This window comes from Trachemys scripta, chromosome 10 (genome assembly GCF_013100865.1).
Source record: "Trachemys scripta elegans isolate TJP31775 chromosome 10, CAS_Tse_1.0, whole genome shotgun sequence".
NCBI lineage: Eukaryota > Metazoa > Chordata > Testudines > Emydidae > Trachemys > Trachemys scripta.
Genome location: NC_048307.1, coordinates 7,578,091 through 7,603,136, shown reverse-complemented (window position 1 = coordinate 7,603,136; position 25,046 = coordinate 7,578,091). Strand labels below are relative to the sequence as shown.

At 49.3% G+C, this 25,046-nt stretch overlaps 1 protein-coding gene across 2 annotated transcripts; it reads left to right on the top strand.

Annotated features, from left to right (window-relative positions):
* Positions 1–7,901: 7,901 nt before the first annotated feature.
* On the top strand, positions 7,902–22,951 carry NT5M (5',3'-nucleotidase, mitochondrial). 2 transcript variants are annotated; one of them, XM_034783956.1, is made up of 5 exons: positions 7,905–8,527; positions 13,250–13,350; positions 14,109–14,169; positions 15,774–15,888; positions 16,929–22,951. In XM_034783956.1, the coding sequence occupies exons 1-5, from the start codon at positions 8,246–8,248 to the stop codon at positions 17,084–17,086; spliced, it is 717 nt and encodes a 238-aa protein (XP_034639847.1). In that variant the 5' UTR covers positions 7,905–8,245; the 3' UTR covers positions 17,087–22,951. The 2 variants fall into 2 exon arrangements, with proteins under 2 accessions (XP_034639848.1, XP_034639847.1); XM_034783957.1 differs by lacking the exon at positions 15,774–15,888 and having other exon boundaries at positions 7,902–8,527.
* The last annotated feature ends 2,095 nt before the right edge of the window (positions 22,952–25,046 follow it).

Genomic DNA, 25,046 nt, shown 5'->3' with positions numbered 1-25,046 from the left:
CACGCTGTCACACCAGCATCACCCCGTCCCGTCCCCCCCACAGTCAAGCCGTCATCCCCCCATCATCACACCGTCACTGATATCACATCAGCATCACGCCCTCTCTCCCCTGCACTCATACCCTCGTCCCGCATCATCACACCGTCACTGGTATCACACCAGCATCACCCTTCCCCATCTGCAATCATGCCATCATCCCCCACCCCCATCATCACAGGAACCAGTATGTTACAGTGTGAGGATGTGAAGCACAGTCTCATGCCATTGTCCACCCCATCATCACACCGTCACCGGCATCACACACCAGCATCACCCTTTCCCCTCCACAGTCATGCTACCATCCCCCCATCATCACGCTGTCACACCAGCATCACCCCGTCCCGTCCCCCCCACAGTCAAGCCGTCATCCCCCCATCATCACACCGTCACTGATATCACATCAGCATCACGCCCTCTCTCCCCTGCACTCATACCCTCGTCCCGCATCATCACACCGTCACTGGTATCACACCAGCATCACCCTTCCCCATCTGCAATCATGCCATCATCCCCCACCCCCATCATCACAGGAACCAGTATGTTACAGTGTGAGGATGTGAAGCACAGTCTCTAGAGCTGACAGTTGTAGGGAATTTGTTGGGAGTGTGAATGATGTTTTCTGACATATAAACAGAAAGGGGATCTTTCTACCCTGATGTCAGAATGGTACGTGCATCCTATAATCATTTCATTGGAAATTTCAGCTATGGGCTGACTTTTGAAATAAGCAAGATATACAGGGTGTCAGAGCAGAATATAGCCGTGAAACTATTAAAAATCTTCTCACCCAGCCTCCCAGTTTTTTCCAGCATTGCCAGGTGATTAGAACAGGAGCTTGGGAGTCAGGAGTTCTGTTCCCTTCTGTGCTACTGACTTACTCTGTGACTTTGGGCAAGTCACTTAATCTCTGTGCACCTCATTTGCCCTATTTGTAAAATAGGGATAATAATACCCTGTTTTGAAAAGTATTTTAGGATCCACAGATGAAATATGCTATGGAAGTGCAAAGTATTATTAATGCCATCAGTAGATATCTCTCCCCTTTTCCCATCTCCAGCAGTGGCCTAATCCATGAGACTCATACTCCCACCTTTAATAATTTCAGCCTTCTAAGTGTCTTCTCCCTATATTGATCTTTGATCATGTGCTATTGATGCACACACCTTCTATGGTGTATTGTTTACATGTTTGTCAGCACTTCCGCCTAACACATCAACTTCTATGGTGTATTGTTTACATGTTTGTCAGCACTTCCGCCTAACACATCAACTTCCTCTCAGTGTAGACCAGCTCAAAGTATCCGTCTTCTGCTTCTGTACATCTCTATGCTAATTAAAAAAAAAGAAAATCTCTTCAGAACTCATTGTATAAGAATTCTCTTTGGGAGAGAAAGTGAAGATGTAATGCTTTTTACCATCACTAACTAATATTTCTTCCCCCTCTACCTAAATATCTTCTTGTAAACATTTACATAACATAACAATAAGAGGGTAGCCGTGTTAGTCTGTATCTACAAAAAGACTCCTTGTTGTTTTTATAACAATAAGAGTTTACACGTCTATACGTCATTGCATCCCAAAGGATCTTAGAATGCAACACATTATTACAAATATTTAAAATATAAGAAAGTGAGGCTCATATAATATATTCTACACAGCATGTTGGAGTTTACCTAGATTACAACCCACTGAAAAATCTCTACTCACACACACACACATACTCACTCTGCAACTGAGAGCAAAGAAACCAGTGTATCTGGTGACAGTCTTCTCTTGGTGTCCCCAGATCTTTGAAAACATCAGCAGATACCTGGTCTGTCTTTGGGCATCTCACATTCTAGGAGTGAACTCTTAATAATGAGTTGAACAAAATCAGCATCATGGACTACTGATGACTGCCCTTGGACTCCCCATAATTCTGCTCCTGTTAACAGGTGTTATGTTATCATTATTACAAAATTTAGTCGTCACCTATGGGTTAGGAGCAGATAAACCCACTTGATGCTCAGGAAATTTCCAGTGCTGCAGGGCAAGCTTCATTGAACAACATGGACACATCCTTTCTGCCTGACAGATGGCATTCTGAAGGCTCCAGTACTGTACAGTGGTCAAGTCTGAATATACCCATGTCTGTTGCTGGTGGAATGTGTCGAACCCTCTCAACTGTCTGTGATTGTCACAGATCATTCCAATAAGCGAGACTATGTGAAGAGTGATATAGTTCTATATTTGTCAGTTAGAGATGGCAACTGCAGCTGTTAGCAGTTCATCCCTCATGCTTTTTTATAATATATTTTTGTGTTAGTTTAGCACTGGCAAAAGGTGTTAGCTCAACAGTCCTGGGGAAGTGAAGTTTTCTGTCCACAGGAGAGATCAGTTGTGCAAGCCTTTCCCCCACAGCCACCAACAACGTGCCTCATCCTTGACTGCATGAACCGCCTCTAGAGATAAAAAGGTCATTAAATCACTTTGACCTTTCAACACTTGGCCTTCCTGCTGAGACTGATAATAAGAGTGCTAGTTGTGGTTTTAATTATCTAGACACTTGTCCTCGAAGAACTAGAATGAGAGCCACAAATCATCAGTTGGCAATATCTTTTGGTCACTGTTGATCTGATCTAGTTTCAAACGGGGGATTTAGACCTGAAAAACCCTAGGGCTCATTACTACCCAGTCCCACATGGATCCTTCATGCTGACTGAAAGAGGTTCCTGGAATGGAAGCTTTTCTAAAGGCTGACATCCTTAAGCCAGAACTGAAAAATTGATTTAAAAAAATCACAAACTTTGTCAGGCTGAGATTTTACAGACAACTGCTCTACCGTTATTGCAATAACCCAGAGCAATGGAAACTATGCGGGTTAAGCTTCTGTCCCTCCACCTGATTTATGGTAGTGTTCACAATAGCCACAAAGTGGGCATTCCCATCTCCTTAAAACTGTATGACTATCTGTTTAGTCCATGCAGCCAAGTGTACCCTACACATATCGATTTATATTTAACACATTTTAAAAGGACAAAAAAGCTTTATTTTTGTAGTTAATGACTGCCTCCGTAAGTCATGTGGGGAGTGGGACAAAAGTTGTAAACACATAGTAATAATGTGATGTATTTATTACTTTTGATTAGTCATTGTAAGAGGGAACAAAATTAAAGGATAGATTTGCAGTAGAGAGTAAGCACTGCACAAACAAGCTCAGGACAATTAGGTGTTGATGTTACACTCCCAGGCCAGGAACAGTTTTAAGACTGGAATTTTATTAAACTTAGTATCAAAACAAACAGCTCGCACAAGGCCCATTGCTGCTAAGTTCTTCTGGAGTATACACAGCTTTTCTTCTTCAACCCCCACAGCAGACCTTCAATCCTTAAAGGGACAGGACACAGGTAAATTTAACCCTGACATTCCCCTTTGAGTGCTACACTCCCCACTCATACCTGTAATGTTATCCCAACATCCCTATTTACAAAATATAACATACAGCCCATTCATTTGACTTATTAGCAGTAGTCCATGAGTTCCACAAGTTCATCACTGTATGCAGTGTTGTTATAGCCATGTTGGTCCCAGGATATCAGAGCGATAAGGTAGGTGGGTAATATCTTTTATTGGATCAACTTCTGTTGGTGAGAGACAAGCTTTTGAGCTTACACACAGAAAAAGAGCTTTGTGTAAGCTTCTCTCTCTTACCAACAGAAGTTGGTCCAATAAAAGATACTACCTCACCCGCCTTGTCTCTCTAAGCTCATAATTGTCATTCTCAACTGAGTGTTAGGTCGCTCCTCTTTCATGAATTCAGGTGCTTATGGTGAAAACTTCTGCATCTCTCTTCTGTTTATTCCACATTAAGTAGAAAGTTTCTGCAGCAATTGGAGGTCTGCTATCCAACAGAACAGCCAGTTCTGAACAGCTTAAATTACCAAAGATATTCCTATTTTATGGAAATAACAGTTCCTATATGATCAATGGGATAACCATGTAACTCCAAGTCACTGGGCACATGGCAAGCTATTTAGAAAAGCATCTACTAAATTAACATAATAACAAACTATCCAGAACTATAAAACACTTAATTTAGAACAATAGCCATAACATAAGTCACTATTACAAATATTGCATCAGCCTTGGGTAGAATGTAGGATAAGGTATAGGAGTAGGCACTTGGAATGGCATCTGACAAACATGAGGACAACCCCAGGGTGCATTCACCAATCCAGTAGTTGGTTTTAGACATTGCCAAGTCATATGTCAGTGTCTGTGGGGCAGTTCTCTCTCTAGTTGGACAACTTCATGTGTCAGTGGATTGTTCTGGTGGTCTGTCTTCTTGTGCCTTACTTGTTTCAGGGTCCATAGGTATGGTTTGGGCTTCACGTCTTTCAGTGGCGGGTGGAAATGTCACATCAGTCTCATCAGCAGTTTTTACACTGACAGGATCAGTAACATTCTCATTTACCCGACATGGATAAAATGCTTCTGCGTCTGCAGTCACAGCCTCTGTGCCATGGGCAGCAGCTGGTAGGTACCGTCACATAATGGGATTCATTTTCATTCTCACTATCAGAATCATTGGAGTCCAAATTCTTGTCCTTATTTTGATCTCTTATTGCATTAGTTTGCCTTATTCTCTGTGTCTTCTGCTGTGGTGGCTTAGAGGGTGGTGTTATGTCCACGGGTAAGAAGCCCACAGGGAAGTAAAAGATTACAGTGAAGAACTCTAATACCTCCTTTTCCATCTTCTGCGTTTACTTCATAGACTAGACTATCCCCTTTCCTTTCAAGAGCGACATGAATTTTATCTTCCCAGCAGGATTTTAATTTCTCCTCTTTCTGAAAGATTCCTGACAAGTACTCTGTCACCTGGCAAGGGGGCAGTGCCAGGCCTTTTCTGATGATCATAATGATTCTTTCCATGAACAGCAGATTTTTTTGAACATTTTGATGCCAGTTCGTAAGATTCTTTCATCTGTTGTTTCCATTTCTCAACATAATCTTTCTAGTCCCCCGGCGCAGATTCAGAGTTTATAGGTAGACCAAACGTGATGTCAATGAGCAAACATGGTGATCATCCATACAATTAATAGAATGTTAAGACCCTGGTAGCCTCATTTCTGGTAAAGTGATAGGCATAAATTACCTAACTAAGAGTATCCTTTCAGTTTGACTTTTTTTTCTCTGGCAAGGTTCTCAACGTGGCCAGCAGTTTGGTTCAGCCTTTCTACCTGCCCACTACCCTGGGGTTGTATAAGGTGTTTCAATATTACAGTAGTTCTATAACCTTCTGAATAAATTATTTCAAACTCTGCCTCTAGGTCATGATGACTCCTTTTAAAACTAAGTCACTGAAGATCTTGTTTGCCACAGTCCTTCCTGGCTTGTTAGCGGTGGCAGGGTAGGCTTGAACAAACCTCATGACGTGATCCACTAGGATTAAGATGTAGTCTCATCCTCCTTTGCTTCTCTCTGGATGCAAGAGGCCTATTGATACAAGCTCAAATCATTCTGTTAAGTATCAGAAGGGTAGCCGTGTTAGTCTGAATCTGTAAAAAGCAACAGAGGGTCCTGTGGCACCTTTAAGACTAACAGAAGTATTGGGAGCATAAGCTTTCGTGGGTAAGAACCTCACTTCTTCAGATGCATCATTCTGTTGTAACTGTGTTAGTTGGTGGAACTCTGGCGAAGTTTCCGTTTGCTCTTTTGCTGTAGCAATAAGGTGTAAAATCTTATCTTTTAATGCAAGCAACGTAGACAATTCCTGATCTTCCAACTCTTCCTGCCCATTTAAGTGGCATCTTATATATTTGATTAAAGCAAAATGGCTTTTTGCTCCAGTTTCACTGCAACTTGTCCCAGAAATGCCCAGAGAGTCACAGATTTCTCTTAAATGCTCATCCTTTAGCTGGTATAAAAGTCCTCCTACCTCCATGTGTAGGTCCTCTAAGTCAATGGTTTTCAACCTTTTTTCATTTGTGGAGCCCTAAACAATTTAAAATGGAGGTGCAAATCTTAGACTTAGTTGGCAGACCGGAGCCCCAGTGGTCCGTGGACCACCGGTTGAAAACTACAGTTCTATGGTAAAAACAATCTTCTGCGGCCCCCTTAGACATAGTCTGGGGACCCCCAGTGATCCGCAGACCACAGGTCAAACCACTGCTCCAAGTCTCTCCCAGCCATAGGTCTTGCAAACAATTAAATTTCCCCTGACAGCTTTTCCTGGAACAGAGTACAGCAGCTTCTAGGTAGGTTCCTCTGTCAGGGAGGTCAGCCCATTGCAATTCAGCCTCTCCTGCTTGTGCTCACCAAATACTACAATCCCAGACTAGGGGCAGTTTTAAAATTGGAGTTTTATTTAAACAGTATTACATGCACAAGCCTCCTTGCAGCCCAGTCCTTCCAGAGCGCACACAGCTCTGCTGCTGCAACAAGAGCTGTCCCCTTTTGATCCCCTCAGCTAAGCAGACCTTCAAGCCTTAAAGGGACAGGACACAGGTAAATCTAACCCTGACATTCCCCTTCGAGTGCTATATTGAGTGTGCCCTCATGCAAGGCAGGAGATGAGAGACCAATCCGGAGGTGTGAGGCCATTTGGTACCTGTAATTGGACCAAGAAGCATTGTATAGAAAATGCTGAAGAAAAGGGTTTGAGCCTGACCATCAACCTGGATCCAAACATCCCCAGACTTTGGGAAAGCTCAGGTCTGGATCCCATCTTGCACCTCGGGGTTTTCTTTAGAGGTCTCCCATCTAAACACTGACTAAGCGCCAGCCCTGTTTACTTTGTGGGGTCTGACAAGAGGCCAGCCCCAGGCGTCACTAGGGCTTGCTAAAGATAGCAACGAGACCTTTCACTTTAAGGCTCTATTTCCAAAAATCACTGCCTGGGTTACGGAGAGACCACTAAAACAACAAGGAGTCCGGTGGCACCTTAAAGACTAACAGATTTATTTGGGCATAAGCCCAACGAAAGCTTATGCCCAAATAAATGTTAGTCTTTAAGGTGCCACCAGACTCCTTGTTGTTTTTGTGGCTACAGACTAACACAGCTTAGGGTGACCAGACAGCAAATGTGAAAAATCAGGACAGAGGGAGGGGGGTAATAGGAGTCTATATAAGAAAAAGACCCAAAAATTGGGACTGTTCCTATAAAATCGGGACATCTGGTCACCCTAACACAGCTACTCCCTGATGAGAACCACTGAACACACAACACATGCATGTGCCCAAGCAAAACAGGGCCTTGCCCTAGGGGGCCAGGCAGGAAGGGGTGAGTAGAGGGCAAGGGGAGGGAGCAGAAGGCAGGCTGGAGAACAAGGCAGCTTGGTGGCAGGGCCAGCATGGAGGCTAGACACTCTCCCCGCTGGGGCCCCTCGCCTTACTTCTCCAGAGCTGTCCCCACTCTTCGGAGCGCAGGACCCCCGAGGGGCAGGTCTCCGCCGAGCCCCGAGGGGCGCGGAGAAGGGGCTCTGCAGAGCGAGCTGAGAGATGCGATATGGGCAGGGAGCAGGGGTTGCTCCAGGAGCTGCCTTAAAGCCGCACGCTCCCCTCGCGCCGAGTCCTGGCTCGCCCCTGGGCCGGTGCCGCTTTAAGGCGGCGCCCGTCAGTGGGAAGAGGAACTGGGGCTAACACTGCCGGGTTGGGCTGCAGGCTGCCGCAGGGCCAAGGGCAATAGCCAGGCTCGCCGCTTGCCAGCCCGGCTGCTTTGGGACGGGGCGAGGGGCTGGGCAGCAAAGGGCTCTTTGCAACGCGCGCTGCCTTGCCCCAGCTGTGCCCCTCCCCGCAGCGGGCCAGATGTGCCCCGCGCTGCGCTCCCTTGCCCCAGCTGTGCCCCCCGCAGCGGGCCAGATGTGCCCCGCGCTGCGCTCCCTTGCCCCAGCTGTGCCCCCCGCAGCGGGCCAGATGTGCCCCGCGCTGCGCTCCCTTGCCCCAGCTGTGCCCCCCGCAGCGGGCCAGATGTGCCCCGCTCTGCGCAGGCAGGGGCAGCCCGGCCCCTCCTCTTAGCGGCTGCCGGCCGGCTCGCTTGTTGGCCGCAGAGGGCGGAATTTATTCTGCGCCAGCATCATCCGCCCGCCGCCGCTAGAGCCCGGGGGTGGATTGGGCTCCCGGCGGGAGATGGAGCCGCGCGGCTTGCCTGGGAGGGGGGTGCTTGGGACCCAGGCTCAGCTCTGCCCGTCAGGATAGCCCCTTGATCCGCCCCCATCCCCAGCTCAGCCATGATTTTACTAAGCAGCTTTTTACAGCTCCACAGCCGGCACTGCGGCCCCTTCACAGCGCTGGGGCTGGGCAGGGCGCCCTGCTCGGGAGCCAGGTCCTGCAGTGCCATGTGCCGGCACCTGCGCGTCTTGGTGGACATGGACGGGGTGCTGGCGGACTTCGAAGGCGGATTCTTAAAGAAGTTCAGGGCCAGGTTCCCGGAGAAGCCGTACATTGCCCTGGAGGATCGCAGGGGCTTCTGGGTGTCGGAGCAGTACGGCCAGATGACACCTGAGCTGAGTGTGAGTCAATGGATTCTCTCCCCCCCCCCCCCCCATTATATTGTTATTCTTCATTATTTGTCTGACACACAGACTGGAAACTCCCCTGGGCAGGGGTTGTTGTCTTTATTTGTCTGGGCATCATCTAACATAGTGGGGCCCTGATCCTTGGTCAGGGATCCTACAGGCTACAATAATAAGAATGATTAATAATTAAAATCATTATTATTCATAATAATTTATATATTGGGTTTTCCATGTTGATTTTTTCCCCCTCCTGAAATGAAGTGGATTTTAAGGCCGATTCTTGCTGCAGGCTGTCTTTCTATTTTGATCAATTCAAACAATTTATTTCAAAATTCCAAAGTAGTATAGTCCAGATTTTCCTCCCCAGTTATAATTTCCAGTTAAGAACAGGCTGTATGGCTTAATGCAAATGCTGCAACATTGCATTCAACAGTTGCCTTCATCTCTAGCTGTATTGTTTAGCTCCTCAGCAACAACACTCCGACCATGATGTAGCAGATTAGTTGAAAGCAAACCAAAGCAACTGACATTTCAAAATAGCTGAAATCATTTCCTTTCAGGGCTTATTTAAAACAACAACCTTAAAACCCTTCTGAAAAATGATGTTGGGTTGTTTAAAACTTTTACCAGTTAAAACCTAAAGCCAGGACACTCTCTTTATATTGTTCTTTAGCCAGTATCTGTGCATTTGGTTCTGCAGAAACTAGGGCTCTGCCCCAGAGAGTTTACAATCTCACGTGGGAGTTGACAGTTTAATTCAGAGATCACGTTTGCACGTGACAAAATGTGTTTGAAACAAAGAAAAGGCTTCATGTCTCTGATGGCACAAATGGGTATAGTGTGGTGAACAAATGTAGGCCCGAAATGTCCCTACTCAGGTGAAACCCTCATTGCCTTAAAGGCGGACAGAGCAGGGCTGCAGAGGGTGGTGTCTGGTCTGTATAGCTGGAAGGAAAACCACCTGGAATTGGTGCGATACAGGGAAGCCTCTCTGTTATGAGAAGGCTGATGCTAAGTGTATGAAACATCTCAGAAAAGATATATTAGAATTGGAAAAGGTGCAGAGAAGGGCAGCAAAAATAATGGGGGATGGAACAGCTTTTATATGAAAAATTAAAAAGATTGGGACTGTTCAGTTTAGCAAAGAGACAACCCAGGGCGGATATGATCGATAAAGGTCTATACAATCATGAATGGTGTGGAGAAAGTGAACAGGGAATTATTTACCCGCTTCACATAACACAAGAACCAAGGGTCATCCGATGAAATTAACAGGCAGCAGGTTTAAAACAAACACAAGAAAGTACTTCTTCACACAACGCACCATCAACCTGTGGAACTCATTGCCAGGGGGTGTTGTGAAGGCCAACAGCATGACTGGGTTGAAAAAAGAATTAGATACGTTCATGGAAGATAGGTCCTTCAATGGCTATTAGCCAAGATGGTCAGAGATACAACCCCATGCTGTGGGTCCCTAAACCTCCAATGCCAGTAGCTGAGGCTGGACAACAGGGGGATGGATCACTCGAAGTTGCCCTGTTCTGTTCATTCCCTCTGAAGCCTCTGGCCTGGCCAGAGTCAGGATACAGAACTAGATGGACCTTTGGTCTGACCCAGTGTTGCTGTTCTTCTGTTCTTATGATAGTGTGATTTCTTCTGAGATTTCAGCAATGGTTGTCCACTACCATGTGTTCCCAAGAACTTGGGTGTATGGGGTGTTCATGGTGTTGGGTTATCTCATCACATTAACAGACATCACTCCTGTTAAAACCCACACACTCTTGGGGTGAAATCCTGGACGTTATTGGTAAAACTTCAGTGGGGCCATGATTTCCTCCTGGGTTCCAGACGGTGCCCAGTTAATATTGGAGAAAGGGAGGCAGGCTGTTTCTGTATGGTATTTGGGCAACAGCACTCGGGATGTTGCGCTCCATTTGGGACCACATCAACAGAACGATATTGACAAATTGGAGGGAGCTCAGAGAAGAGCAACCGAAGTGATCAGAGAGCTGAGAGGGGATCAGCTGTGGAGGGAAGAGTAAAAGTGCTAAATGCCCATAGCCTGATAGCCTACAGAGTTTGGAAGGGTGTTAATTCCTGGGGGAAGGGGTGATTCTATACAGTTCCTGGGGATAAATAAGATCAAATAAGAAAAGGAAAATGTTGGGTGAAGATCAGGAAGCTCTATTAAACCAGGAAAAAGTCTCCCCAGGGAAGTGGTAGAATCTCCAGCCCTTGGACTTCTAAACCTAGACCGATCAGAAGAGCACTGAGCACAGGAACAATCCTGATCTGGTATGAGATAATCTGGCAGACGTTTTTCCTCACTAAAGGCTTTGCTCTGCTCCCATTGAATATAGTGGCAAACCTCCTACTGACGTTGGGAGCAGAGCCGGCTCCTGCATCCCCAGTACAGCAAAGCACTTAAGCACATGAAAAGGTTAAGCACGTGTGCAAATGCTTTGCTGAACCGGTGCTGGTCTTCTTGGATGTCAGCTGTAGAACGCTGATTTATAGCTTTTAAATGTTCCCCCCACTGGTATAATGCACTGTAGTTTGAGTTGTGATGTACATTATTTTAGCTTAATAACCTGTTACAGTAACTGCTCTTTTCACATGGACAGGAGGATTCTCGGCAGGCTGCATTGCAGCCCTAGGAGTTGCCTTCACTTTTTATTTTTTTAACATGCACTAAGATGTGTAAGAAGGATTGTTTCCAAACCACTGGTGCTACTTGAATCTTCTGCTGCCCTTCAGCTCCCCTGGAGCAGCGGAGTGATGGGATTTCTGTTTTGCTCCCTCCCGCCCTTTTAAATGGGTGTATTCGGCCCTCCCACATTCAGCGTGACTTATCTGACAGGTGGATGGACTTTGCTTTGGTGCTCTCCAGCACTGAGCAATTAATGCTTAGGGCCAGACTGTGGCCCAACTGTGCAAGGGGGTATAGAAGACTTAGGGCTCCTCTGTACTCCCGTGCACCAGAGACCTAGATCGCAGGTAGCAGTGCTGGAAGCCGGACCGTTACATCCCCCATGCAAGAGGGTGGGAGTGGACAGAGTGGTGAGGAGGCAAACCCTTGGCTCTGCCACCACCCAATGCACAGGCTAGGATAGCTAGGTATAGGCCTGACCCATGGTACTTCTCCCTGAGAGCAAAGGGGAATCTGGAAGGCAAAATGTGACTCCCAGATTCACACCTTGCCTTCTGATCTGCTCCAGGGGAAGCAGAACAGCCTGGTGCTTGGGGTTCATGACAAAGCCACAACCGAGTCCTTAAGCAGAACTCAACCTTCTCTTGCTCCTGTCCTGTTAAGCCAATTGCTTATGGGTGAGACCTCCAGAATGTCCCATTTCTCCCCTCCACCAAAGAATCCACATCCAGGCAAAACAATTCTGCGACTGTATAGATTCATGGTCATCAGTGAGGATGAAACCAGGGGTGTGGCTGGCATGCACTGCAGTATTCTCTGCTTCCCATAGCCTATAGGTCAGGGCAAGTAGAGTGTGAGAGCAGCCCTAAGGCTGCACTAGCTTACATGGAGAACCGGGCACCCCTGGACAACCCCAAAGTACTCCAGAGCACAAAAGTGGCGTAAAGCTACCTTTGCCCCTCTGATTCTGCCCAAAGCAAAGGCCCTCTGTGTCCTCACAAATCCTTAATTGCACCGCTACCTTCAGAATCTTTCAAGGCTGCTTCTGGGTTGGTCCAGTTGGGTTTCCACACGGTTTCACAACTGCTTCCTCTGGCTGGGGCTGAGAGTGCTGTCATGCCCAAGGAGCTGGGATCTCTATGCACAGACCATCACAATGTTATTTTTAATCAGAGGAAGTGGGATTTTTCTTTCATTTAGGCCTGGCTCGCATGTTTCTTGCCCCTTGCCTGGATCAGTCGCTCGGGAACAGATGTGATTCTGTGATCTTCAATCAGTGTGGTGCAAACCTCTTCCTCTGAATAATTGATCAGATCCAGGCGGGCTGGCAGTGGGGTCTGAAAGAAGCAACCCCACAGCAAAGACAAGCTAGATGTGCAGACACACACTCCTTCCACCTTTTTGTTTTTGAGCATGAGACCCCCAAAGACTGCTTTCCTTAACAATCTAGCAATTTATGGCAGTGCGAGGACTTACAGGTGCACAGAGTATGCCCTGCTCTCTACATCCAGCTACAAGGTATAAATTACAGGCAGCCTCCGGTCTCCCTTGTCCCAGGATTCTGCTCCAGGCGGTCTATATACACGTTGCCTTCCTCAGACCTCCCTTTTTTTCCCTGTCAGCGTTATAATGAAGTGCTCAAGCCCTTGCCCTCAGGGACTCTGGGTCATGAATTTGCCTTGCTCAGGAACTCACTTGACTGGTATTTTTTAGAGGGACCCTTGAGGTTAGAGGGGCAGCTTGGTTACTACCTTAGATTCTTTCCTGGAGACAAAATGTCCCCATAGCACCCCGTGCTGAACAACATTGTAGTACAGCAGATTGGGAAGCTAATCTGCTTCAGATGGACCTACGTCATGAGAGTCAGATCCAGGGTTTGGGAGAATTCAAGTTTTGGTTCAGGGCCCTCTCTCACACCTGCTGTCAGACCCAGCCAGCCTCGAACACCTACCATCTTCTTTCCAGGAGAAGGGTCGTCAGAGGGGAAAAAATGCACATGGCAACTCAGGGCGGGGAGGAGAGGAGCAGGATGGACTGTACAGTAACTGGGATGTTTGCCCTTGCAGGAGAAAGCAATCAGCATATGGGAGTCAAAGAATTTCTTCATTGAGCTGGATCCAATCCCAGGGGCTGTGGAAGCCGTGAAGCAAATGGCTAAGTTGGAAAAGTGAGTACACGTTCACCATTGTGGATGGGAGGGGGTCTAAGTGCAGCAGGGCGTTTGTGCTCTAGGCTTCTGCCGCTGGAGATCTGGTGGTTCAGATTCCGATGGGTGAAAATGAATGTGATCCTAGTGTCTGTTGCAAAGCCCTCACGTAGTTAGGCGCAGTTAATCTGATGTACAGCCCCCTCTGCTGTTCCAGTTCTGGGACTTCTTTTAGGTGGGAATTGAACTGCATTGCCAGAGCTCTGGAGAGAGCACTTTTTGTTAGTAATAAATGCGTGCGCGCACACACTCCCGCCCCCATAGATTCGTCAAAGCACTTGGCAAGACAGTCCGTCTTGGTTTGCTGCGTGTCAGTGAGCATAAACACCATATGAATGGAGATTTCCAGTTCTAATATCTAGGCCTCTCTGGGACCTGCCTGACCTCAGGTTTTGCCTATTCCTAAAGTAGGAGCCGTAGTTTCAGCAGAGATTTTGCTAAGCAAGCTGTAGCATCTAAACCCTCCTGGTGTCTGCCTCCCTAGTGCCCTCTCTTGGATGTGTGCCTGTGTTAGTTACCTCAATGCCCACGCACCAGAAATGCTTTTTCGTGCAACCCTATTCAGTGTATGGCGGCGAGTTCCAGTCAGGGCCTGGTGTCTGTGTAGCAGCGACCAGACTATTTAAGGGTACGTCTTGGATCCTAGGGTGCTTTTAGATCTAGAAAGGGAATTAAATTGGTGCGTTTCCCCACTCTTGCTCTCTCTCTTTTCCTGGCAGCACTGACGTGTTCATCTGCACAAGCCCGATCAAGAAGTACCGTTACTGCGCTTATGAGAAGGTAACCAATGAGTGAGCTCTGTGAAATGGAGTGGGTGTGCTAGCCCTGGGTCTGGGGCAGGTAGACTGGGCCCCGAAGCACAAGTGTCACCCATGGAATATAAAATCTGTTGCTGGCCAGTGTGTTTCTCCAGCCCCACCCCCAGTCACTGGAGAGCTCTTCAGTAGTAGCTGGTCAATCACACTGCAAGGTCAGCGCCTGTGTCTTGTGCTTCCCAAGTGATCCCAAAGCACTCTAAAGGCTATATATACCAGAACCACTAGGAGGCAGCCACCTCTGAGATGGAATATGGCAGCTGTCTGACAGAGCACAGTGACGCTATGTAACAGTTTGGGACAGGAAGTGAAGTATATGCTCTCCAATTCAAACTGCAGGGGAAATTTAGATAGGTAGAAAGCAATTACCCAAGGACCAGTTGGCAGGGCTAATCCTTGGTATCGTCAGTAACCACATATGAGAGTAGGGATAGCCTTGTGGCAAATGCCCAGGTCTGGGGAACCAGGACGCCTGCGTTCTAGTCCTAGCTCTGCACATCACTTGCTATGCTGCCTTAAGAAAGTCAGCTGACCTCAGTTTGCCCATCTGCAAAATGGGGGTGGATTCTTGCCTATCTCACAGGAGACACTGGGGGCCTTAACTAATTACTGTCTGTGAAGTGTGCTGAACTCCTTGGGTGGAAGGTGCTATGGCAGGCAGACAGTATGGTAATTATAAGCACGTGGGACCTTTCATCGCAATCCTGGAAACGATCGGTGGTTATAGCATGAGACATTTCTCAGGTGCTAGCAAGTGGAGAGCGAGCTGAACAAACAGGAGATCCACAGCTGGGACCATGTTGGATGCAAGTTGGAGGGAAATCCTTTCTGGGCCATTAATACTGTTACCCCTTTTGGCCCCAGCCGTTAGCTACAGTTAGGAACCCTGCAGGTTGTTTCTCTCAGGAGGAGACGATGTTGGAGTCAGGTATCTTTGTTTATAAGAACGTACAAAGTCCTGTTCCCCATAACACAGTAGGAATCAAACAGCAGGAGACAGTTTCTTTGCTCTCAGCTCCAAGCCCCTTTCTCTAGCCAGCAACTCAGCTCAAAAGCTCTCCTCTTAGCTTTTTCTCAGGGCCACGCAGCCAATGCCTCTGGAGCTGTGTCTGGTGCTTCTTTGCTGCGTTCTTTCTCTGCTTCGCTGGTTCTTCTCTCTCCCACACAGGCACACCCCTCCATGGTCCACCAGGTAATACCCAGTGAAAAACCCTCCACTCACCCAGCTCAGCTCCCCGAGCGGCCTCACAGCTAGTGACAAGTGCCTTTGGGTTGGTTTGAGGCCTCTATTGTTTCTTACATTCATCCCAAACCCAGGGTGGCTGCTACCCTCAGCAGTTTCACTGAGGTTTGTCCCAAACTCTAACAATGTACTTGGCAGGGTGTCTTCCCACCCCGGCCCCCAGAGCCTCCTGTTGTTCCTTACCTTTGTCTTTCACTAGCAAACCAACGTCAAGCGCCCTGCGCCTGGTATTTGATGCTGCCTTTCTGCTGAGCTGGGGCCATGCTGCAGCTGAAGCCAGCCTGCCCTACCTGCCACACTAACTGCGCCACCCCCTTGCTTTCCAGTACGCCTGGGTGGAGAAGCATTTTGGCCAAGAATTTCTGGAGCAGATTGTCCTAACGCGAGATAAAACTGTGATCTCTGGCGATCTGCTTATAGACGATAGACCAGATATAACAGGTACGGGAGATTGGACGCAGTAAAGGTAACCGTATGGTACTCCTGGGGCAGGTAGATTGGGGTCGTTCCCCTGCCTGTGTTTACTTTATGGAACTTTTTGGCTGATGCTGCATTCCTCATGCATGTCGGGCTCGAGGGCACCTGCTGTGCTCCCAGCTACGTTGGCTGTAATGTTTTTTCGGGCTGTTATTATTGAGCAAGAGCTGCCAAAACTCCTTGCACTGCTGATGCCTGCCAGAGATTGGATTGGCATTTTCTTAGAGCCCAGGGGCGTTTGGTTCTGGGTCAGCCCAGGGTGGAGAGAGGGTCTAGCAGGGAAATCCGGATTCAGAGCTGAGCCTCCCCACGGTGTGGATGGGCAAGTCTAGTGAGAAGGACAGTGGGCTGAGACTCAGAAGACCTAGATTCAGTTTTTGGTTCAACCACAGGCTCCCTATGGGACCTTGGGCAAGTCACTTAGAGGTTGTCTACATGGTGCATTAGTCTGCACCTGCAAGGTGTCAATTCTAGTGCACACTAGCCTGTCACGCACTAACTGGCCCGTGTGGACCCTGCTGGTGCGCACTAACAGTTCCCTAGTGCACACTGATGTGGTCCCGTTTCAAACAGTACGGCGTTATTGTGCACTAGGGAACTGTTAGTGCACACCAGCAGGGTCCACACGGGACACACTAATACGCCCTAGAACTGACACCCTACTGGTGCAGACTAATTTACTGTGCAGAGAAGTCCCTAATCTTCCCTGTGCCTCCACTCCCCTGCCCATGACCTGAGGATCGCACTTCCCTACCTCCCCGAGGCTGTGAGGATGAAGTCTGTTAGCAGCTGCGAGTTGTGAAGATACCACAGCAAGGAGGACCAGGGCCGTACCGAGCTAGATGGGGTGTGTTTGAATATGGGCTCAACTCTGATGAGATCGCAGGCTGCTGGAAGTGTGACACCAGCACACGGACCTAGAACCTGGCCCAGAGCCCCATGCAGAGTCATGATGGTGCTAGGAGGCCCCTCCCCTGAGCTGCTTTGCTCTCCTTGTCTTTCAGGAGCCGAGCCAAACCCCAGCTGGGAGCACGTTCTCTTCACAGCCTGTCACAATAAGCACCTGCAGCTGCAGCCCCCCAGCAGGAGGCTCCACTCGTGGGCCGAGGACTGGAGGGCGATCCTGGACAGCAAACGGCCACCGCCCAGCCAGGCCATTTAAAGCGACAGGCTCCTGAAGCTGCCCCCTTAGCTGAACGGAGCGCTCTGTGGTGTCCAGCTCCAGGCTGAAACCCACAGACAGACAACCGTGCTGGGCAGAGTAAGGAGAGGGGCCCTGGCAGGGAGAATAGGGCCAAAGGGGGATCGTGTTCATTAAGCTAGAGGCCACTGGGCCATGTGTGACTGGGCCGCCATGAAGCAACAGAAGGATTCTTGGCCCATCCCACTACAGGAAGCCCTGTCTACCGCGTGTCTCCTTTGCGCCCAGCTCTGTTTATCTAAGTGGCATCTTGGTATTGGCGTCTGTAGCCACTGGTGACTCCAAATGTAGCGTCTCCAATGGACTCACCTCTCTACTTGTTACCCGGCGTCCCCCTGGACCTGCTTAGTGGTGCAGATTAACTTTTAAATACGCCCCCATCTACACTGAGTTGGAACACTGGATCAGCAGTCAGTACTGTCCTAGGGTTTGCCCTAGAGGACTGTCAAAATCCTTCTTCCTCCACCCATCGAGACGCAGAGGAGCGGTCTTCCCTTCCGTCAGTCCCCAGCCCAGCTCTTCTTCATTCTTTGGCTCACCTGCTGTCAACACTCCAAGGGGAGCATTTTCCTGCAGCAGCGTTTGCTTTTCCTCACAGCTGTGAATGTGCCTGCCGGGACTGCCTTGCAGGAGTGCTTGGTGGAGCATTGTTAAACAAGGGGAAAATCAGGGTCACGTTACTGATTGGAGGACTGGGGTAACCCCACTTCGATCAGCGGGGGCCCGCATCAGCTCTGCTACTCTGAGAGGCTCAAACTGATTTTAGCTGTAACCCGGCAGCACCGTCTTTAGAAAGGGCTCGGATGGCAGCTGTGCATTGGCGGGGGTCACTGAAGGTGGAGATGAGCTTTCACAACTTCTCCCTCATTCCAGACGAGTGAGGCAACAACTCTGGCCCAACATTTACTTCCCCCATAGATCAGAGGTGGTGGAACAAGCCACACCCCCTGGCTTGAAGTGGTTTCCATTGTACACAGGGTTTACAGTTCAATTCAATGGCCACCACTATAAAGATTGTTCCAGGGCCCCTCCAATAGATAAGAGATTGAGGAGCCCCTAATTAGCTTGAAGTTATCCATGGGCTATCACTTCCCCTCCCTCCCCCCCAGTGGTTTTGCAGGCTCTTCTCCCCTACTCAAGACATAACTCCTGGGATGGTTGGGGTACTCCATCACAGCTGTTAACTCCAGAGTGCAGCCCCTTGACTTGAGATGATCTGTGTCACACAGCTGGCTGGCCTCTCGCAGCTGTGCGGCACATCAGGGATCATTGTTCAGCCCAAGCACCAACAAGTGGCTCTGCCATCCCATTAATCCTTTTCCCAGAGGCTGGCTATTCGGAATGGGGCAAGCTAATGGGGCTGAGAAGAGAGAGGTGGATAAAATAGGCATGGTCTAGCCCGAGAGGTGCGGTTAACAGCCCGAGCACAGGATGGGGAGCCAGGAACTCATGGGTTTTCATCTTGGCTCTTCCACTGATCCCCTCTCTAGTTACAGGCAAATCACTTTGCCTCCCTGTGCCCCCGCTTGTATAATGGAGATGTCAATACCTCTCGGGGTGACGAGGGGCTGGAACAACAGCCAGCCTCTAAATCTTTGAGGTGTGTAGGCTATTTCCTACGCACATTGGGAACGGGGGGGAGGGGAGGAGCTACGCTAAAAGACATTGCAGTAGCCACAGTTCGTCACCGGGTGCCCGGGTGTATTCTTTGGCACTGAAATATCGACCAACAGCAGAGTTCGGAGGGCCCAGTGACCATATGCATTGCTAAAGCCAGAGCCTGAGTGGGTCTCAGCATTGGAGTTCCACAGCAGAATGGACAGAACCTGCCATCGCAGTTGGAAGAACCAAAAGCTCAAGGCTGCGCTAGTCGGTAGCTCTCCTCCCTCCATCAGACATCCAGAGAGCAGAGGGCCCTGCCAACACCACAGACCTTTACTACAGACCTGCTGCTTCAGAGAGGGGCTTCGTTAAGTGGTGCAGAGAGATCTCGGAAGCCCCTTCCCTCTGCCAGGCTCATCCTGCTCTGTGTCCGGAGCATAGGTTACCACTCCTGAGACCCACGGGCGTTGCCTCCTGCCAGCGGAGTCCGGCCGGCCAGCCTGTACGTTCCATGCGATACTCCTGGCAATGAAAAGGAGAACCTCCCCCACCCCCTTAGGAATGGGACCTGTGGGTTCCCCTAATCTAAAGGCTCCCAGGCAGGAGGGCAGCCAGGTGTTTGCAACTCTTGGCCCTTTGCCTGCAGCAATCACTCTTCCCTGCGATCAATCTTCGCACATTTGGATTCCCCACTTCTCTCCTTAGCAAGGCTGTGAAAAGCAGGTAAAGCCCGAAACCACGTGGTGCATGAATAAACTGTTTCACTGATTACTGCGCCGTTGGCGTCAGCTCGTATCAAGGTCTCTAGGACCTGGACGTTGCACTGAACAAAGATGATGCTTCAGGATTTTGCCCTTCCTCAGCTTTTACCGCTGGGGCCAAACCCTAAGCTGCCATGGGGAGCCATAACTGCCGCTCTCCTTGGATTGCGAATGCTCACGTCTCCTGGGGTTTGGGCCCCTGTCTGCAATGGGAGTTCTGCCTGCCTGAGGGAGGGCTGCAGGGTTAGGTCCAGCTTCTGTGTGTTACAGACTGGAAGGGCTGTCTTAAAATTTAAACCACTGTGTACGCTCTTGGGGTGACCGCTGGGCCCCAGGCTGAGGTTGCGCGGAGAATAGTCTGGTTTTACAATAACTTCTTGGGATTCAAGGCTTTGAACCCTGAACTGCTGAGAGAGATCGAGACAGCTGCTGCCCAGTCCGAGCAGTCATTTATCAGCGACGTGCGGCAGACGAGCGTAGCTGGTGGTACCTCGCCCTCCAAGGGCATTACAATTTTTTTCAGCACTGTGTTTGTTTTGTTAATTGTCCCAGTTCTCCCTCCCAGTCCCCTCCACGCCTCTGGGCAATGCTGTTATCAGGAAGAGGGTTCTAGGGGGAGGCCAGAGCTAACCGGAGTTACAGCAGCTATTCAGCATTATGGCCCTAGCAGAGGCTGGATCGGATGTTGTGCTAGGCTGGGAGTGTGACTTTGCTTTCTCCTTGGTTGGTTATTTTTTCCACTTTTGAGGACATAATATTAAGAGAGAAATCAGAAAAGCTCGTTCAGGTTGGTCCTGTTTTCCAGCGACGGGACTTGGAAGAGGAAGATGTTACCAGGGCTAACCGCCCTGTTCGTCTTCTCTCTCACACCCATCCACCCCTGGCTATAAGCTGAACTGTTTGGACCATATACTCAGGTGTGTAAATCAGCATAGCCAGTGAGGTTAGGGAAACAAGGCCAATTTGCACCAGCTGAGGGTCTGGTCTTTAAAATGGTTACACTGGTTCTGTTGCTCAACTGAGATGCAGAGAAGTATTGTTTTTTAGATTTACAGTGTATAACAGATCCACCCAGGATCCTTGCACTAAATATTCAATTTTGTTGTCATTGAAATTTATATGAAATAGGGTTTTAATATTCCTGCACCATACTAACCGTAATAGAGGGGCGATTTTACCTCCAGGGCTCCGATTACGCTGGAGAAGGGTCATGTGGCACTAGCAACATGCCACCGACCACCGCTGCTTTCTTTTGGCAATTACATCCTAGCCCATTCGATGGAATCCCTGTGAATTGAAATAGGGCTGGTAGGAGGCTTTGATTTCTGTCCAGCATCTTGCAAATATGACTGGCAGTAAACTAACCAGTAAAAGGCATTAGGCCGGGGACGATCGTTCCAGAGCATGGCCGAGCGAAAAGCACTAGAAAGCCACGTCCCACTATGCCAGAGAGGTATGTATCATACAACAGGGAGGTAGGCAATGCAATCTCCTGGTTACATTACAGAGTTGGTTGTCAGGACTCCTGGCTTGTCTTCCAAGTTCTGTCTGTCTGTCTAGGGTTTGATACCTTGCCCATTTCTGGGATATCTGAGCATCTCTGCCACAGACTCGCCAGGTGACCTTAAGCAAATTACTTACCCATTCTGTGCCTCAGTTTCCTCATCTGTAAAATTCGGCTAATCCCACCTACTTCACAGGGGTGCTGTGAGGAAGAGTTGGACAACATCATGCACCTTGAGAGCCCCAGTCAGAACATGCTCTGTAATGTACCATTAATGATCAGCTCCCTGTTGGATAGGCACAGGAATCAAATTGGGGCAGGATGACCGTTTTGGGGGGCCCAATCCAAGGATGTTGTGAAAATGCTTATCTTTACAGCAAATGCTTCTCGGTTCCCTGGACATCAACAGAGATAGGTCAGGACCAGACCATCTGCCCCTGTCCAAATCCAGAGATGTTGGGTTGTCTCATTTCTAGTCACCAGTGTTGGGTGGGTGGATGGGTGTATAACATATTGTGTGTATCCTACGGGGCATCTACTGGATACAGCTGCCATACATGGAGAGACTGAGTGGGCGAAACATCCTCCTTTACTCATTCCTACTGAAATGAGGAAACATGACAGGTGGTGGCCAGCTGGGTCAGTCTGACACATCCCAGGGAGCACTAAGGAGCGAGTTCAGAATCTGGAAGGTTTTAGCTGCCTGAAAAATACAGCACGATCCTGGTCCCAAGCCAGTGGTGGAAACATATGGAGGGACTTGCCTCAGGGCCTAGCCGCTCAGCGAGGCACCAGAGAGTGTGTCGCACATGATGAGAAATGGGATTTACTTGTAAAACTAAAGGGTAGAAGCTCAGCTCTGGGGTGAGTTGGTGGTTGTTCCGCTCCCAGGCTGACAGGGCACTGAGCATTAGCCCTTGTGCTGATTTGACTGAATTGGAGGAAGAGCAAGAGGATGGGGGAGCTCTCCTTCAGTGTGTCCTGGTCAATAGACCCCCATCTTGGCAGTTATCAAACAGTTATTCTCCAAAGGCTGGTGGGTCTCAGTCCCGATAGTCAAGTGTCCACATCACAGAAGCCGCTAGCACTACTGACACTTAACCGCTCCCTTGTTAGCAGGCGCCGAGGCTTGAATGGCCCCCGGGGACCGAACTTCCTTCACCCATTGTGTCGGTAGCTAAGATTGAGGTGGCAGCGTGGAGGACGGATGCATTAGTGCTGTGGCTAGATATCAGATCCCAGCCATCACGGCTCTCAGTGCAGCGCTCAATTCACTTTAAAGAGAAAATTAAATTTGAGCGAGAGCTTTTTGCTCTTCAGGCTCAGCATCCCTAATTAAATAGAACAAGTAATGAGATTAAAACGAGGTTAGTCAGTTCGCAGGGGAGCAGAGATACCGGCGCAGAGATAGTGGAATTGAGGGCACGGAGCTGAGGGCTGATTAACCCGTTTTAGCTTTGAGCAGTATGTTCCTGGGCATTACCAGCACTTGGTTATAACCAGCTAGCTCCAGTGACTGGTTCCAGGTCCCTGTCCTGAGGGCCAGATGCTGCTCTCGCACCAGGGTAAGGAGTATCCTCTGAAGGCAGTAGTACTGTAGGGGTGTAAAATAAGTGGGGAAGCCAGGATCAGGCTCCATGGGTCTGATTCTTATCTCCCATACGCTGGTGTCGGTCACTGTAGTAAATGGAGTGGCACTGCAGGAGGTGAGATCAGAATGCTTCAAGTCAAAGCCAGCTAGCCAAGCAATGAGGCCCCACTGTAGGGCCCATGGGCGTATGCAGGTGTCTTGCCTTGGTTATGTTGGGATTTGTCAGTTTCATGTTTTGGGGCTGTGAGAAATGATATAAAAGGGATGTGAAAACAAATGTACGGAAAGAGACTGTGTCTGTCGATGAATGGATGCATGTACCTGTGGCTGTGCGGCAGACAATTGGACACAATAAACAGATAAACCTGGATCTTGTTGTGTATCAACCACCTTACACTATGGGATGTAGAGGGGACAGGAGTGCAAAGGTGCCTCTACGATGCTCAAGTCCAGCCCTTCCAGCAGGAAAGACTAACCCTGTCCTTTCCATGGGCCAAATCCTTTTTAGTGCAGGGGAGAGATGTGGAGCAAAAGGGACAAGCCCCTCTTGTCATACATGGACCTGAACCTCTTGGGGCAACTTGAACCCTGGTGTAAGCAGGTGCAGTGCCCATTGTCCTTTGTGGCAGTTGTGCCTGCTTTTGCTGGAACCCGATCTGCCCCACAGCTCAGAGTGCTATGCTATCCCATCGGCCCCAGCCTCTGCCAGCCACAAGAAACCTGCAGTGCTCATGAGTTTCACAGGGTCAGATCCTGAGCTGCTGTAAGTTGGATGTCAGCGCATTTACAACAGCTGAGGAGCTGGCTTAGGCAAGCCTGTTCTGCAGAGTGCGTGCAAATAAAGGTTTCCAGGAATCCTTAATAGTTCTTAATCCTTCCTCCCAAGCCTTCCCTGCTACCTCTTTCAAGGTGGGCACCACCACCATCCCTGCCTGTCACTCAGGGGTGTAACCTGAGCATCACCTTCAGGTAGGTGACCAGATGGGCTGAAGAAAATATCGGGACACATTGCGGGGGGAGGGGACTCCTGCCGGCGGAGCAAAAAGAAAGAAAAAAAAAAACAGGAGTGCAAAATATCGGGACAAATTGTGTCCCGACCAGACATTGGTTGGGATGCAGGACAAATGCCTAAATATCGGGACAGTCCCAATTTTATCTTGACATCTGGTCACCCTACCTTCAGCTCAGACCTCTCTCTAGGTCCTCACTTTCAGGTTGTCTAAACCTTGGCAGGTTTTTCTGCATTACATTTCTCAGACCTTGTCTACACTTGCAGCGGCATGTAGGGGACATGTGGCTACACGCTGCAGTAAAACGCAGGCTGCTTCCACACTTGTAACTACAGCGGGGACTCTGGCGGGGAGGCGGTGGGGAAAAGTTCTCGCAGCAGGGAGACAGAAGGACATTACACTGCTAAAAATAGCAGTGTGGACATGGGAGGCCTGGCTTGGGTGTGTAGAGAGCTGTAGGGCATATACTCTAGCAGGGCTCAGGCATGTAGGGCACTCGACTCACCTAAGCTGTGTCTCACCATCTAAACTGCTCTTTTTACCGTGCTAGCTGGGTGTGCAGCGTCTGTACTCTACATGCCGGCGTAAGTGTAGATGTACCTTAAGATACGGTCTTTTCTATCCATCCAGACAGCCAGAAGAAACGTCTCAGCCACTGCAACACCATCTCTCTGACCTTGACAAATGCCACCTTGCCCTGCTTGTATCCATTCAGAATAGTGGTGCAGGGACCATTCTCCTACCCTGCCACTTTGACCAGGTCACCCCCTCTCTTTGCAGTCCTCCACTATCGCCCCCTTCTGCATCGCATCAAACAGAAGCTGCTTGTCTGGACTTTCAAGGCCCTTCCCTGCCCTACCTACCATCTTTCATTGACTGCTGAGAGGTTGATTCCCAACTCTGCTCAACCCAGGCCAGCCTTTAGCGGCCACTTATTCCGTTTTCAAACAAGCATCTTCATGCTTTCTCCCCTGCTGCCCTCTTGCGTGGGAGGAGCTCCCTGTAAACCTCAGCATAGCTACTTTCTTCTCTTCCTTAGAACTCTCGTTTTCTGTGCTGCCTACATAAACACTCGCCAGTGCCTCGGCTGCTTGCAAGCTGAAAATCACATCCCAGGAGTAGTTAGTTAGTTTTTGTCAAGGTCCAAATTTCTTGGTCAAGGTCCAGACTCCAGAGAAAATAATACAAAAAAACCCAACAACATGGGTGGCGGGTGAACGAGCCGTTGGGGGAGGCTAGCCCCTGGCCCCTCCTCCTCTGCCCGAGGCCCCATCCCTCCCCTTCTACTCCCCCCTCTCCCACCAGAGCCAAAAGCACACACCCTCGCGGCCGCTGGCCCTCCTGTGCGCCCCCAGCCCCAGGTGGGTGGTGTGGCCAGAGCACCCCTTACCCCAGCGCCGGGTGGATGGCAGCACAGCGTGGTCCCAGCCCCAGCACCCCCAGCCCTGGGTCT